Genomic DNA, 14,706 nt, shown 5'->3' with positions numbered 1-14,706 from the left:
GCCCATTTCAAAACGCAGTTTTCAAATACGCATTGTCTTCCTGATCTACGTCGCGAAATGAACTGTTGTGAATGTAACAATTACAAACTCGAATTACAAACAACGTCATAGCTATCCACGTTCTTGATCGGTAAGTATAGTTCTGTGTAGTACCGTCGATAAAATGTAGGCGTGTAGCGCAACGTTATATTACCGCCGAATACTTTGTAAAGTCGATAAGTATTTAGATCAGAGGTTCTCAACTTTCCTTGTATAACGGGCCGCATTTTAACAGCAAAAACCTCTGCGGGCCGCAGAACATTATTACCGTGTATTTGTGGACTACAATTAAATTTAGGCTTATGTATAGCCTATTGACCAGTCGTATATGGGCATTTAGCGCATTTTTATGCATTCTACAGCATTGATGGACAGCGTTCACAAGTTTTCAGTTGCTGTCTCTAGTGAGATTGTGTCATCTTCCGGCGGCACAAGTAAATCTCTTCATCGAGCGTGCATTGCAATCGTTCCCAAGTCGGCATGTGCAGCTTCAAACCCTTGCATCAGAGAGAACTGAACTGTCTGTTTCAATGCGTGAGCGAGCAAGTATAAAATTACGGTAACTTTTTCGTTACAGAGGCCATTGTCACTTTGAGCTCTCAGTGATATGAGTAGAAGTCTACTGTTCGGGGTAATTTCTGACCAAACCAATCAACCCTTCTTTTCTCCCATGGCTGGAGCCCTGCACCAATAGGGACAAAATTAAGTCAGCTTCGTCAAGTTGATGTTTTTTGCTCGTCCGCTCTCCCCACGTTTGCCCGGCCAGCATTACCTTTGCAAATTTGTGCACTCCGACAAAATACTCTCATTTAATTAACGTTGCAATGTCCGTGGATTAGTACAATGCTAGGCTAAAGTTGTCTACGCAGCAACGTGTTTCACAATATGCAACAAAAGATCGACTGACATTGCTTTTTCTCTTCTCGTCACAGTTGAATCAGACAAATGTAGCTTCGAAATTTGTCAGGTGACGTGTCCCTTGCTGCTAAATTCCGGAAACAGCAAAGATTGACACAGTATAGCAAAGTTTTGTTGAAAACACATCTTTTCTTGCAGATTTCTTTGGTTTAGCGATATTCCAAGCAATTTTGAACCATACGTTTGTAACGTGTAGTCGGCAATTTTACCAAATGCCTCAAAATATGGATTGCTGGGTTTGACACCTAGCTAGCAACGGTTTTTTCTATGATCAGGCGATATGTATAACTCCAGATGAAACTGTACGAATACCGATTCAAAACAATAAGAATCTAAACTCGACCATATATCAAGAAACCACAACACATTAAAGAATCAGTTTAATCAAACGAAACAGAGACGGTGCGATAAGTGTGCTAAGTATCTAAATTAATATGTAACAATACTGTGCCAGTAGTAATTGCGCTCATAGTGAAAGATGTCGCGGGCCGCGGGTTGAGAACCCCTGATTTAGATTTTCGTAATCAGTATGACAGTCGCATTCGATTAATATCAGTTATAATAATTTCTAATCTACTTTTGATTGAATTGCGTTATCAAGGGGAAGGCTTGGCCCGTCTGTTCTATACCTCTCGTTTCGGCCTTCATTTCCGAACAATAAATACCAGATTTCACAGAGAAAATATGGCGCACACGAGGAATCCCATGTAGCGAGTTCGAATTAGTCCTACCATGACATCCTGAATTTTCAATTGTGACGTTACAGTTGATTGGCATGCATGGCTATTTCGAAGTTGAGATGGAAAAAATAGAGCCAATATGGCTCTTCGGACAAAAAAGGTTCCCGATCACTGGCGTATAGGGCCACTGGTCTTGGTACAGACGTATTCTTCATTAATAGTATAATCAGCTAATGCAGGGATGGCCAACCTGTTCGGCCAAAGGGTCACATGAGATTTACGAAACATTGCGCGGGTCACTTGAATGTTGAATGTTGATGGCTTCCCTGCTTGGCGCTCATGCATTACTGGGATAGCATGGAGGGGTGGTGCATGACTTATAGAAAGCCGTAAAGGCTATATCTGCACTTCCTTATCCAGCGGCATATGCACATCATGCACTCATGGTATGCATATGCGCAGATCGTGTGTATGTGTATCATGAGTCGGTGTATATGCCGCAAAAACATCAAGGTCAAAAATAAACTACGTCCCTTCCTTTCCTTTTTTAGTCATCCGATCGAAGCGAACCTGTTTAGGTAACGGTAAAAATACTATACATATATATCACTATACGCACGAAAATCGATAACAATTATGTCATGAAAAGGCCGTGCAACATGTCGTAGCGAGGGCTGGGCGCACAATGATTCGAGTACTTGAATCTGAATCGAGTATTAATTTTAATGATTCGAGTCTAGTACTATAAGACAATTTTTTCTAGCACTGAAATTATACGTTCCTCGCGACTGAAAGTTAATTTATCAGCGAGAAGTATAGTTTCTATACTAATTTTCTCTGTCGAAACCTTGAAACCTTGATTGGCCGTATCGTAGCATACGAAGCATATAGTACAAAGCTACGAACGTTACTGGAAATAGCACATTTCTGAAGTCATGATCATTCCACAACATTGTCACCAAGTGCCATGAAATCGGTATGGTCGAAGAAATACCAAAGTATCTTTAATGTGATGGATAACAGGCACTATATTCGTTGTGGTCGCATAAAAGGTACAGTACATATTTGAACGTTGACATATTACATTATGTTATGACGTCATATAGTGAGTGATACTCGATTACTCGATTCGACTCGAAGCATATTGCGTGATTCTGAATCGAATCACTCAGGTACTCGATTTTGCCCAGCCCTAGTCCTAGCCTCGCGAAGCACGAATTTTTTCCAAAGTAATGAATGAATTCGGTCAATAATAATGTTAGTTGCATATATTGTGGGTCGCTTCTGTATACCGCTGGGATCATTTGTCCGGGACATCATTAATCGCCGCTTCAACATATCAATATCGAAGATTTCAGTGATCATGCATCTATCATTTTGTGCAAATGTTTCATCGCCGACGATCTTTCTGTGAGTGCATGCGCCAAGTGGCATGTTGGACGACGCGAATAATATAGTTTGATTCAATTCACCAATAGAAGAGCCAGAAACCGAGAACTAGAAAATACCTTGGCGGGCCGAGTGAAATTTTTTAGCTATATATTCTCCAGCGTATATTAATTTTTTTCTAAATTACATTGTTAATAAATGCTGCTCAGTGAATGCGTTGATGTTGATTACCTATAGGTAATGAGAAAGTGGCGGTTAATTAAAAAAATATTTATTTGCCGTCATGAGTCGAAACAATGTTAAACATGATAAATCTTTAACTCTCTTTAAACCCCTATCCACGTTCTTCTATTAAGACACTAACACAGTGGTTCTCAAACTTTTTTTAGACACGCCCCCTTTATTATAGTGAAAATTTCACGCCCAAGCCCCCCCCCTATTATGATATCACAACATATTAAAAAGAGCAACCAGCATGCTAGCAATCCCGACGGATAGTTTAATGGCATGGAAGGTTATAGATGTTGATGAGAAGATTTTGTAATATCAAAGTCGGACAATACTCAGAGCAATAAAGTATAAACAGGGATTAAATCGCGAGGAGCGCGAAAAAAAATTACTTCAGCTTCACGCCTACCTTGAGATTCATTTAAGGCCCCAGTTCGAGAACCACTGCACTGAAATGTATATGGGATAGTACAATGCTTGTCTTTGTTGCTGCATTCCGACCAGTGTGCAGTGCAGCTCAAATGCCCTTGATGTTGAGCGAAGTTTGCAGTTTTTCTGAAATTCGCCCTCCCTTGACCGAGTGTTTCGTGTTTTTGTGATAATCAAATCCTTAATCTCGGCACTATACTCGGCAAAAACTACAAAGAGCGGGTTTATCCGTAACTCCAGTATACAAATATTTAGTGCTCTTCCAAACCATCTGTGAGTTTTAACTTTTGGCTTTCTCTTTTTGACACGTTCGCTCATCCTTTATGGGTGATAGATATGATGAGTCATATATAGTAGTCGCGAGCACTGAATGACTTGTTTTTTGAATTAGGGATTTGAAAACGCCTCGAGTAACAATTTGAATCACGTACCGTATAATGCGCAATGTGACAATGGCAACAAAGAAGGTTTGACCTAAACTTTATGGAAATAGTGATTTCTTGTGAATTCGATTTTTACTCATGCTTTTCCACATTGCCTTTATTTTGAATCTGGATACGCATGCAAGGTACGTATATAGGCAGGGTAATCGTGGCATATTAATGAACATACTTCAAAATAAACGAATTTCCTGTTTAGTTCATACATCCTATAGTTTTAGTCCACGCATAAACATTCAAAATGCAGGTTTATTGTTGTGAATTTCGAGCCACCTTTCGCGGGCCGCACTTTGCCCAGGCCTGCTTTATGGTCATATACGAAGATCGACGAAATTGTGGATGGCCCCCGGCTATACGTCAATGCGTCGGAACTAATATTTTAGTCATCAACATCCCACGCAGTTCGCGATCAGGCTAATCAAACTTTAGGTTTGTATTTCAGGTTCACAATAAATTACCAGGCTAACTTGTTTTTTGATACTATAACTAATTTCGAGAATTAACTCACTTGCCACTCAAAACCTTCTCGCGGGTCACGGGTTGGCCGCTCCTGATCTAAAGTGATGCATAATGTCGACTATACCATGCATTTCAATCATCGATTTATCAGAGACGACGGGCAGATCATCGAAATCATTGTAGCAAGCAATTGCAATCTGATCACTTACACTTCAAATTTCAACCGCTGTAGTTCCTCGAAGTAGTAGTCGACCACAAATTTCCTCACGAAGTCCGCATTTAGCGTGTTGTACACCGTCTCCGTGCGACCAACTTCCCTCCATATCTTGCTTATAGGGCTTTGAAGGTACATCACTATCACTGCAAGAATAATGTATGTCAATTGTTCGACAACAAAAGTCCTCAGAGTGGAAACATAAGTCAGATGCTAAGGGTACGAGCTGATGACATGATATGTACAGTACACTAGGGCTCTTCACAAATGACTTTTTTTCTCAAATCGTACTGGCTACTTGATAAAATTGTTAGGTTACCTAATTTAAGCCTACGCACAAAATTTGGTTCAATGCCAGCCAGTAACCGCTTTGCTACAGGAGAAGAAAGTTTCTATTTAATATATAAAAATAAATAACAAAAAATTTGAAAATTTTCTCTTCACCCCATGAAAGTGTTAGACTGTCTATAGAAACTATGCTCACCAACTTTGTTCCAATTCCAACCAGCGGAAGCGGAGTTATTGTCGTCGAAAAATTTGGATTCGAATAAAATAGTATTTACGGTGACCGATTCTTTGTTTATTTATTATAGTTGTGCTCACCGTAAATACTATTTGGAATTGAACCAAATTTGGTGAGCATCGTTTCTATAGACAGCCTAACACTTTCATGGGGTGAACAGAAAATGTTCAAATTTTTTTTAATTTACTTTTATATAATAAATTGAAACTTTCTTCTCCTGTAGCAATACGGTTACTGGCTGGAATTGAACCAAATTTTTTCTGTAGACTTAAATTATGTAACCTATTAATTTTATCAAGTAGCCAGTACGATTTGAGAAAAAAAGTCATTTTTGAAGAGCCCTAATGTACACTGTACAGCTTGCATAGCATCACTTTTGTAAATAGATCTATTCAAATTTGGTCATTCTGAGTTTCTCCCGCATTGCAGGCTGAGTGATACAGGATATTAGATAACCAAGTGGTACTAAGCCCCAGACGCGAAGCAAGTTATTAATTCAAGCAATCAGTGCCAGACAGAACGTCGACTCGTGTGTTGTGCAGCAATAATTATTTTATACATTTTTTTCTATCCCCAATACTTCAATAAAGCCCAGAAAAAGACCTGACGAAAGAAAGCACTCACAAGGAATGGAAAGAACTAGAAACGGCCGTGGGTTCAAGAGATCAACATCGAAAAGAACTGTGACATCGGGCACTCTAGGCCGAGGTGGATGTCAGTCTAATAGACCACAACTGCGCGTAATTCGGCATCCTTCTTCCTATCTGTTCATTACATCGCATTGTACATTGTATGGGTCCTGTTCAGATGAAAAAGTAGAACTAAACGATTATTAGGACTATTTCGTGACTGCCTATAGACATGGACAATTGGCAATATATGTATTGATCGTTTTGGCCAACATGCGGTGGTCATTTTCGGCCAAGGTTATATTTGATAACACACATCGCGAAGTCACATGTTGACCGAAACTTCAGAAGTCTCGATGTGTCGTGGAGCGGTAATGGCTGGCGTCGAAATGCATATGAATTTTATAAATGATGCGTATTTTTCTTGGGGCGCTGATGGTATACCCATATTAGAAAGTGCACATCTACTTACATTAAATCGCGCGAAGAAAATATTTCAAGTTGTAGGAAATCTCCCACAAAATAACATATAATTTATGATGATTAGCGAAATAATTTTGGGCCCCCTTCCAGTCCAGTTAAGGCCCCTCCAATTGCGGAGTTTGGGGTGCGGCAGTTACGGCCCTAGTCAAATTAAAAGTTACGAATATATACCTTCAGAGTTGTGCAGAAGAACTATATTTGTGGTTACGCAATGGCACAGTATCATTTACCGGTGACATCCACAACTCTTTTGAGAACTATGAGATCTCCGCTCCAGTTGGGTGCATTAAAGGGGCACTGCACTGAAAAAATGAAAAAAAAATTGGCCGCAGCCATTTTTTTTCACAACGCCACCGTAACGGAGCTGCGGAGCCGTTTTGCCCTTCACATTGCCCAAATCATTTTTTGAGTGCAGTGCCCTTTTAAGATATGTGATAAGGGCCGTGTTTCATTGGTGCGATATCCAATCCTAATATCAATAATTCCGCATCTCACAAAGGCTTACTTGGATCAGACTTCGTCAGTAAGTCTCCATCAATTACGCCCCTGAGTAAAATAGAATAATACCGTTGATGAACATGGAATCTTTCAAACGGATCCAAAGCTCTATCACTGTGAGATCTCACCTACAAGACAGTGACAGTTCAATTTTGAAGCCATGGATGGCTCCCATACTCCAAGCGTCAGCTTCCATGAAATTACCATACTCTGCGGACGTTTGCGTTCCTTGTGTTTGGAAAACATCTACCATACTTGCTCGCATACAGGAATCACATAAATTGTTAATACGTCAAATAGGTACGATATATGTCGCTGCGACAAGAAGAAATAACATACCGCATCAATCATGAAAACACACCGGACTTCGGTGGATCAAGTAACTGTAAACGAATAACGGTCTCGTTTGTACAACAGACATAAAAATACTTGCATTCACAGGCAAGTCATCTAAATCTGATTATGTTGAATCTTTCTAAAGAGGAATGGTGTTAAACATGCCACCATCAGTGAATTGGTACTGTGTGGTACGATAAAATGGATCGTAATCGTGCTTCAAAATGTTTTTGCACCGCACTATTACGTTATTATAAAATATGGCACAATGCAATACACATTTATAGGCTGACCCAGTACAGTATGGTAGCAAGAAAGCATAAAATTACGAATGGATATGTACGACGTACGTTCTCCAATGCGTAGTACAGTGTAGTAATATAGGTCTACTACCGACCTATCTTGTGTAAATATGATTAATATTCAGTGGCATAGCCAGGAGCCAATGATTTTAGACCTGGGCATTGTGGCTTCATTCATTTTTACTGCATGACAATGGATATTCATGGCAGAGGTCAGCATTTAAAAATTTGACCCGCTCTCCATCAAAAGTTTCTTTCCTGGCTACGCGTATTGATGGCATAACCAGCAAATTGCGTAGACCTAGTCGATATTCGATATTGATTCTTCGAAATTGGCCTGTATTTGCATGGCCCCGTCAGGATCGGTATCGGGTTACACGTAGGGTCGCATTTAAAACTAAAATCATTTAAAAACAAACATGTTTAAAACAAGGCCCTAATTTAAAACATGTTTTTATTTTTAGTTTATTTTCGACTTAAAAAAACACATTTTTTAAAAGGCCCTTTTTTAAAACCGTTTGTTCTAAATGCAACCCTATTTACACGTATGTGGATGGAAATCACACGTAAACAACATTCAGGCGATCGGATGAATACTGACAAAAATTCATACGCACATTCATATGTTAGTGTCAATTAGGATTATCTCTCGGTCCGCTTGAGGTTAGCTCAAACCTATCAGTCCAGCATATTTCCCCGTCCCGCACCATACTCAAGATTGACACTTCATACACACCAATTATTCCTGCGGAACGGAGGTGGCACAGTGCTGCTCTATACGAACGCACATCTACAAGACTCCCCGAAAGGGTTTTCCGCCGTTGTTGATATAAAAAATTAAACGTTAGGCTACATAAACTGCCGATTTTGGGGTAATGGCATCACACCTATTATTCGGTGCCGCAGTGAGCAAAATACAGTCTTATTTATTTGTTGGCAGTGGGGTGAACTCATTCACGACTGTTGCTATGTTATGAAGACTAATTATATTCCGAGGTAAACACAGGATGGTTGTAGAATAGCAATTAGCAGCGATACATTACTACAGCACCGGTAAGCAACGCATTATAAAGCTGTTCGGCATTGCCAAATCCGAACCAGATTTTATATACATCTCCTTACCACGACGCCTGCAGTAAACCAATCTCAAAATGGCATTATCCCAGGGGAAACACACATTTCAGTGATTTGGGTTATTATATGTAGACTGTAAATGATGCCGACAATCCACCAAATGACTTGTCTGGGATGTGATTTTCTATATTGCGCTGACAATCCTCAAGCTATGATCGCAGATGTACAATGTAATTGTGCACTGTGCATGTGCATTGTGCACTGTGCAGTAGGCTATATACGAGAAAAGGTGACAGCGCAATTCATAACGCTCCGCGCCTTGTATATAGGTATACGGCTGGTAGCAGAATACATATCTTCAACTAGTTCCTCAGAAACACTATCTACCCTTGTGATATCGCAAAGTGGAGATCTGGGCCATGTTATCAGTGACCGCATTTTCTGGCCCTGCAGTTTAGTAGTGAATCATTCCTTAACCTCTATTACATATTTTCTTACTTTTTGTAAACGATTTATCGCGGTATACGATAAGCCGATGGATATTTTCTACAGACGCCCCTATGCGAACGGTACCACTACGCCTTTCAAATTGCATGCCTCACCTGTTTGATATAGGCATACGCACACTTAATTATGAGATACATAATACTACTTTAAAGGACTCAGCTGTATCCAGTCGATACAAGCGACTGCATTCCAAAGGCCATCCTCATTTATATCGCGAACTATACTAGATATTGAAGATGAAACCGCCAAGTGCCATTTGCGTAATTACAGTTGCATTCCGTCTATAACGTTAAAAAAGCAACTAAAAATGGTATCTTCAATACGACGTCCACCTCCGACCAATTCTCGAGCTAATAGCTTTAAAGTTGTACATGACGGGCTTGGACGTTCTTGAATAAATGATAGCTTTCGTAATCCTACAGATTCCAACGTATATTTTCCACCCATTAACGGTTCCAGCGATTGAAACCACTAGTTCGACTCGGCTTCTTGCAAAACCACTAAACATAAATGTGTTGGGAGCAGTGTGTGGAACAAATTAGATGCATGATATACAATCCATTTATTTACCATTCGGTATTCGTTCGGGAAGTCCAAAGTTACTAATAATGCGATGCGATATAGGTTCATGTCGCATTGGCCGCTACCTGAAGGGAATTGCTGCGCCCTAAATGTTATGTGGTCGTAGATTAAAGCTGAAGGTGTAGAAAATAATTGAGAAGTTTACTCAAAAGTCACCGCATTCGAATTATAAGTAAGAGTCTTTCACGAGTAGTACCATTCCACCCACGTTTGTGGTATCGAAGTCACGCGTCATATGTCTGAAAGGTATCTCTTGACTGTTGCACTTTCTCGACCGGACCAAAGGCGAGAATGAATTTTAAATAGTCAGCTGATATTGTGAACTGTGACTCACCAACCACAATGCACGGCAATTGGGCGCACGGTACAGGCGCTTATCTGACGACGTTCAGACACCTATATTACGAAACAAACGAACAACGACTGAAAAATGATTGGTACCAGTAACGACAAGCTTCGCACACAAATATCCCTGGCTGAACGCCGTCGGTTGAGCCTCGATAACGTACGCCTGCTTACCGTAATTAAACCGCATAGGACACAATTCCATTATAATATCGGCTAACATCTATATTTAATTGCTTCTCCGCCCTGATCACGCCGAGAAGGTGCAACAGTGAAGTACTGCGTCTCAAAAATTTTGCAAAGGATGAGGATTGAGGAATGATGACGTATGGCGTCGATACCATGAGATAGACGTAGTGGGTTGGTACCACTCGTGAAAACTTTTAGCTGTACTTAAAATGCGACGAGCCGCTGTCCTTCTGAGGGAAATGACTGGTTTTCACGCTGCTAATTTAAATTTTATACTTCATCATATTTTGAGCGCAGTACCCCTTTGAATATATTCGACAGCAACGGATTGCAGCATGTGACTCAAGTTCACTTCATCAGTGAATACTTTCACTTTCTCAGTCATACCCTGGTTGTACCATTACTATGCTGACATACTATACCGTGGATCCAAACAACAGGCCAACGGAATCTAAGTATACGGCCTGTCGCCGGATTTAGACCTTGACTATAAAATTTACAAACACTTCCAGTACGACCTCACAATGGCGTTCAACAGTTCGCTCTATGCCTGAAGTTAGTAGTCTCGCTATAGGATAATATTTACCATGATGATCTTTGCGAGACAGTGAGTTCCAACTTAACGTTATTTATGACCTTGTCAATTACGCGATACCTCCATTACCATGTGAAGAGAGCCAAGTGTCTTTTCATTCGGAATTATTATTATGTAGTTGAGCCCTAACTGTAGCTTTCATGTTGACTTATAGGCAGATATGGAATGACGCCCAGTTCCGAGTTTACGGCCGTTGTAAATAAAAAGACGCCTCTCGTTATAGTTGAATTCCCAGGGCAATGTTTGCAAAGACCGAAGTACTTCAAGCGGCCTGTGTCTGCTAATACTTTTGTTAGATTCTAACCGTTCAGTCACCTATTTGCAATCGTCATGATACCATTTTCATTAAACCGGCTGACACTAGTGGGTGTAGCGAGTAGCGCCGCTTGCGATTACGCAAGCCATCATTTACTTATAGGCCCATTGGTGAGCTGATTGGAAGCGATGCGTATGGCATTCAAATATCATTCCCTATATGCCAGGGGCGGGCAACATACGGCCCGCGGATAGTTTTCCGTCTTACATGATAATGTGGCCCGCGGCTCCAGTCTGCCGAGATTCCCCACTACCTGCGTACTACGTCAAATTTTAGTGACTGTATGTTATTATATACGTGTATGCGCATTGCGCAGCGATGCGAGAGTGGACCTTACGCGTAAGTTCGTCGAAGCGAGAAGACCTGCATTATCGGTCATGTACACCAGGCTGATATTTCTTATTTTTGATTCCGTAACCGCCTACTTGTAGCACGGCACACTTCTAGGCTTTTGTAAGGCACCTACCGCTTATGCCAGGGGTCACCAACTCAAAACGGGTCGCAGGCCACTTTTCAAATTTCGTAGAGGACGCGGGCCGCATGAATTCAATATCGAGATTAATTAGGTCACACATTTGAACAACGACGCTATCTCCTCACCTACTCAACCCTTAAGAATTGATATCTTGGTAAATTAGAGTGACCGGGCTTATCGAACGTCTTGAAATCTTAATTAGGGATTGCACCGTGTGTTGATTGATTAGAGAGAAGCAGACATGGCGGCGCCTGTGTGACAATGTTATTCTCAAATCCATATTGTCTTCGCCATTATCGGCGATGAATGACTTTGAAGTGACATTGCTGTCGTTACAATACATTCCTTAAATACGATTTATTCCTTGTATATGTGGATAAATGGGCTAATAATGCATCGATTCAGCAATCCGGCCCGCCAAGTACTTAATTTTCCTATATCCGGCCCGCCGACTGGAGAAGTTGCCCGCCCCTGCTATATGCCATGGGCGGGCAACTTCTCCAGTCGGCGGGCCGGAATAGGAAAATTAAGTACTTGGCGGGCCGGTTTGGTGTATCGATACCTTATTCGCCCATTTCCCCATTATACAAGGAATAAATGGTATTTAATGAATGTATTTTAACGATAGCAATTTCTCGCTGATAATGACGAAGACATTGTGGATAAAATGCGTACTAAAAATCGAACGAAATGCAGGGACTTGATTAAACTTTTCTTGGTATATTTCACCTTTATCATTCTAAGACAGTGATTCTCAAACTGGGGGCGCGCGCCCCTTGGAGGCGTAAAAGCATCTAAAGGGGACGCGAAGCTGAGCTAGTCAACTGCTGAAATTTTTCGCGCTCCGCGCGATTTACATCCGATTCATATTTATTGCTCTCTGTATATATGTAATCCGAATTTAATATTTCAAAATCTATCATCCGCAGTCGTAACCTTCCATGCCATCAAACTATCCGTTTGGTTTGCTTGCATCCGGGTTGCGTTTTGTGAGATGACGATAAGGGTGGCGCGAAATCCGTCACCATCATAAGGGGGGGGGCGTGTCTTAAAAAGTATGAGAACCACTGTTATAACTTCCTACTTTTTTTATGTTTAATTTCTGGCGCGACAGCCCGTCCTCAAAGGCCTACGCAGATTGAAAGCTTTCAACTGCTAAACATCACAGAAATCCTAAACGAGATTGAGATAATTCGGATCACGAGTGGGATTTCAGATTGGCCTCTCCAGTTTTAATTATTTCAGTGATGTGCTTATAAAAAAGGATTCGCGCGTGTCTTAGGTAGATTCGTTCTCTATATGCGTAGACTTTGGGTATTTATATTCACATAGTAGAAGCGTGTTTGGAGCTAACATGGTTATGATGCTGTCCACATTGTGTGTCCTGGAACTGAACCAAATGCGGATTTAGTAAATCTATGAACAGATCGCTGCTCACAGATTTATATTTCAATCCTGCTCTAAGAATCGGGACAACCAAGCTTCATCTCTAATAGTTTTGAGAAATCGGGTATTGAGGTCGACCAGCCTATGAAATCTCGCCACTATGTTTCTGACGCGTGTACGATAACATCAAAGCAATCAAATCAATTAAGTTTGTTTTAAATAAGCACATATCTCCATTTCCTTCTATATAATCAAATACCAATATTGCATTTTGGTTTATAATTCCAATTTTACATAGTGCGGCCCGCGAATGGATTCAGATGTTGAATGCGGCCCGCGAGTTCAAAAGTTTGCCCACCCCGGATCTAAGGTTTGATCTTCGTTCTGATTACGGCAGAACTAGAGTACGTTAATATGGAAACATCTTCTTGTGTCACATTGTGACTTTACTATCCCTTACCGTACTTCTACATATCCACATTCCTTGTATACATTCATCCACATCATATTTCCATACAATGACACATCATGTCGTGCACTAATTTCGGATACCAGCATTGCTGACTTACTATCTTTCTGTAAGTCTTGATTTCCTCGAGGCTATTTTGTGTTACGACAGTATTGTAAAAATTGTCTCCCTGTCCTCGATGAGGCAACCCTCTCCCCTCTACGGTCATCAGCGCGTAGAATCCTAATGACCGCGCCGGCGTGACTTGTCTTTTTATGTGCTTGTCAACTTTGACTCGTGTTCGAGGGAAATGACGAGAAGCGATCCTCATGAGACGCGTCTGCGATGAGGGGCGATTTTCGATAGGCCGATCAATATCGATAATTTTACGACGCGAGGTTCCTCACTATGGCTTAATGACCTTAGGATTGTCGACAGATCCAACTAATTAACGCGAGTCAGGGGTGCCTGATTAAGACTAAGTAATGCACCGCCTCATGGTTTGCGCTAAAGCATGGATTTTAGACTCAAAAGACAGCGATCACTGTATACTGTATACTTTAGTTCATCGATTCTCCACGACGACGCAGAGGCGTTATCGAAGGTAGAAATGAATACGAGCCCGCGGATTAATTGTAGCCTGATTAGAGCCCGAAATGCGGCACAAATTTGATGTCACGGATTTGTCGAGTGCTCGTCTGGGTTTGGTTCGACTTAAGCGCGAAATATTTTTAAGTCAAGCCCGAATTCGACATGTCCGACCCGATTTACACAGATGGACCCCATTGCGTGAGGAATTTGGTTGGTTGCATCTTACTCGAACATTCACACCGGCGAAACGTCTTAACGTCGCAAGGACTGTAATTCTCCGAAAACTATCATGGTATGAACTATGTCCTTAACGACTCCGACGATGGTTTACCGTTATGACGACAGACGAGTCCTATTACTGTCTAAATTATAGTGCCAATCTGAGACTAGAAACTACGTACACTCAGGGTATATGTAACCTACTATCCAGCATATCTTTCATTTCTGACGATCCAATGAGCAAGAATGAAATCTTCGTGGAATAGGCATTCATAATACCGGAAAAGGTAATCGGGCATATGGTCAAGTATACTAAACAAAATTTGTATAATGGCGGAGGCGATCTTTAAAACTGTGCGAACGGCAAATGGTTTTCTACAGATCACGGAGGAGTTGCGTTTTCAAGGAATGT

At 41.0% G+C, this 14,706-nt stretch overlaps 2 protein-coding genes across 3 annotated transcripts in view; both read right to left on the bottom strand.

Annotated features, from left to right (window-relative positions):
* Positions 1-7,263, bottom strand: part of LOC145437546 (copine-5-like) — a 33,493-nt gene extending 26,230 nt beyond the window's left edge. Inside the window, exons 1-3 of the mRNA XM_080314813.1 lie at positions 7,058-7,263; positions 6,937-6,977; positions 4,792-4,942 (exon numbers count right to left, since the gene is read on the bottom strand). Of these exons, the coding sequence (XP_080170939.1) occupies positions 4,792-4,942; positions 6,937-6,977; positions 7,058-7,194 (329 nt within the window). The 5' untranslated portion in view covers positions 7,195-7,263. The remainder of the gene's footprint in view (positions 1-4,791; positions 4,943-6,936; positions 6,978-7,057) is intronic.
* LOC145437552 (uncharacterized) overlaps positions 1-14,706 on the bottom strand; it is a 122,666-nt gene that overhangs the window by 48,327 nt on the left and 59,633 nt on the right. The window lies entirely within an intron of this gene.

Source organism: Botryllus schlosseri, chromosome 4 (genome assembly GCF_051294905.1).
Source record: "Botryllus schlosseri isolate E-star chromosome 4, Bs_hap1, whole genome shotgun sequence".
Taxonomy (NCBI): Eukaryota; Metazoa; Chordata; class Ascidiacea; order Stolidobranchia; family Styelidae; genus Botryllus; species Botryllus schlosseri.
Note: the sequence above shows the minus strand (reverse complement) of the source record. Positions and strands in the feature narration are given on the sequence as shown.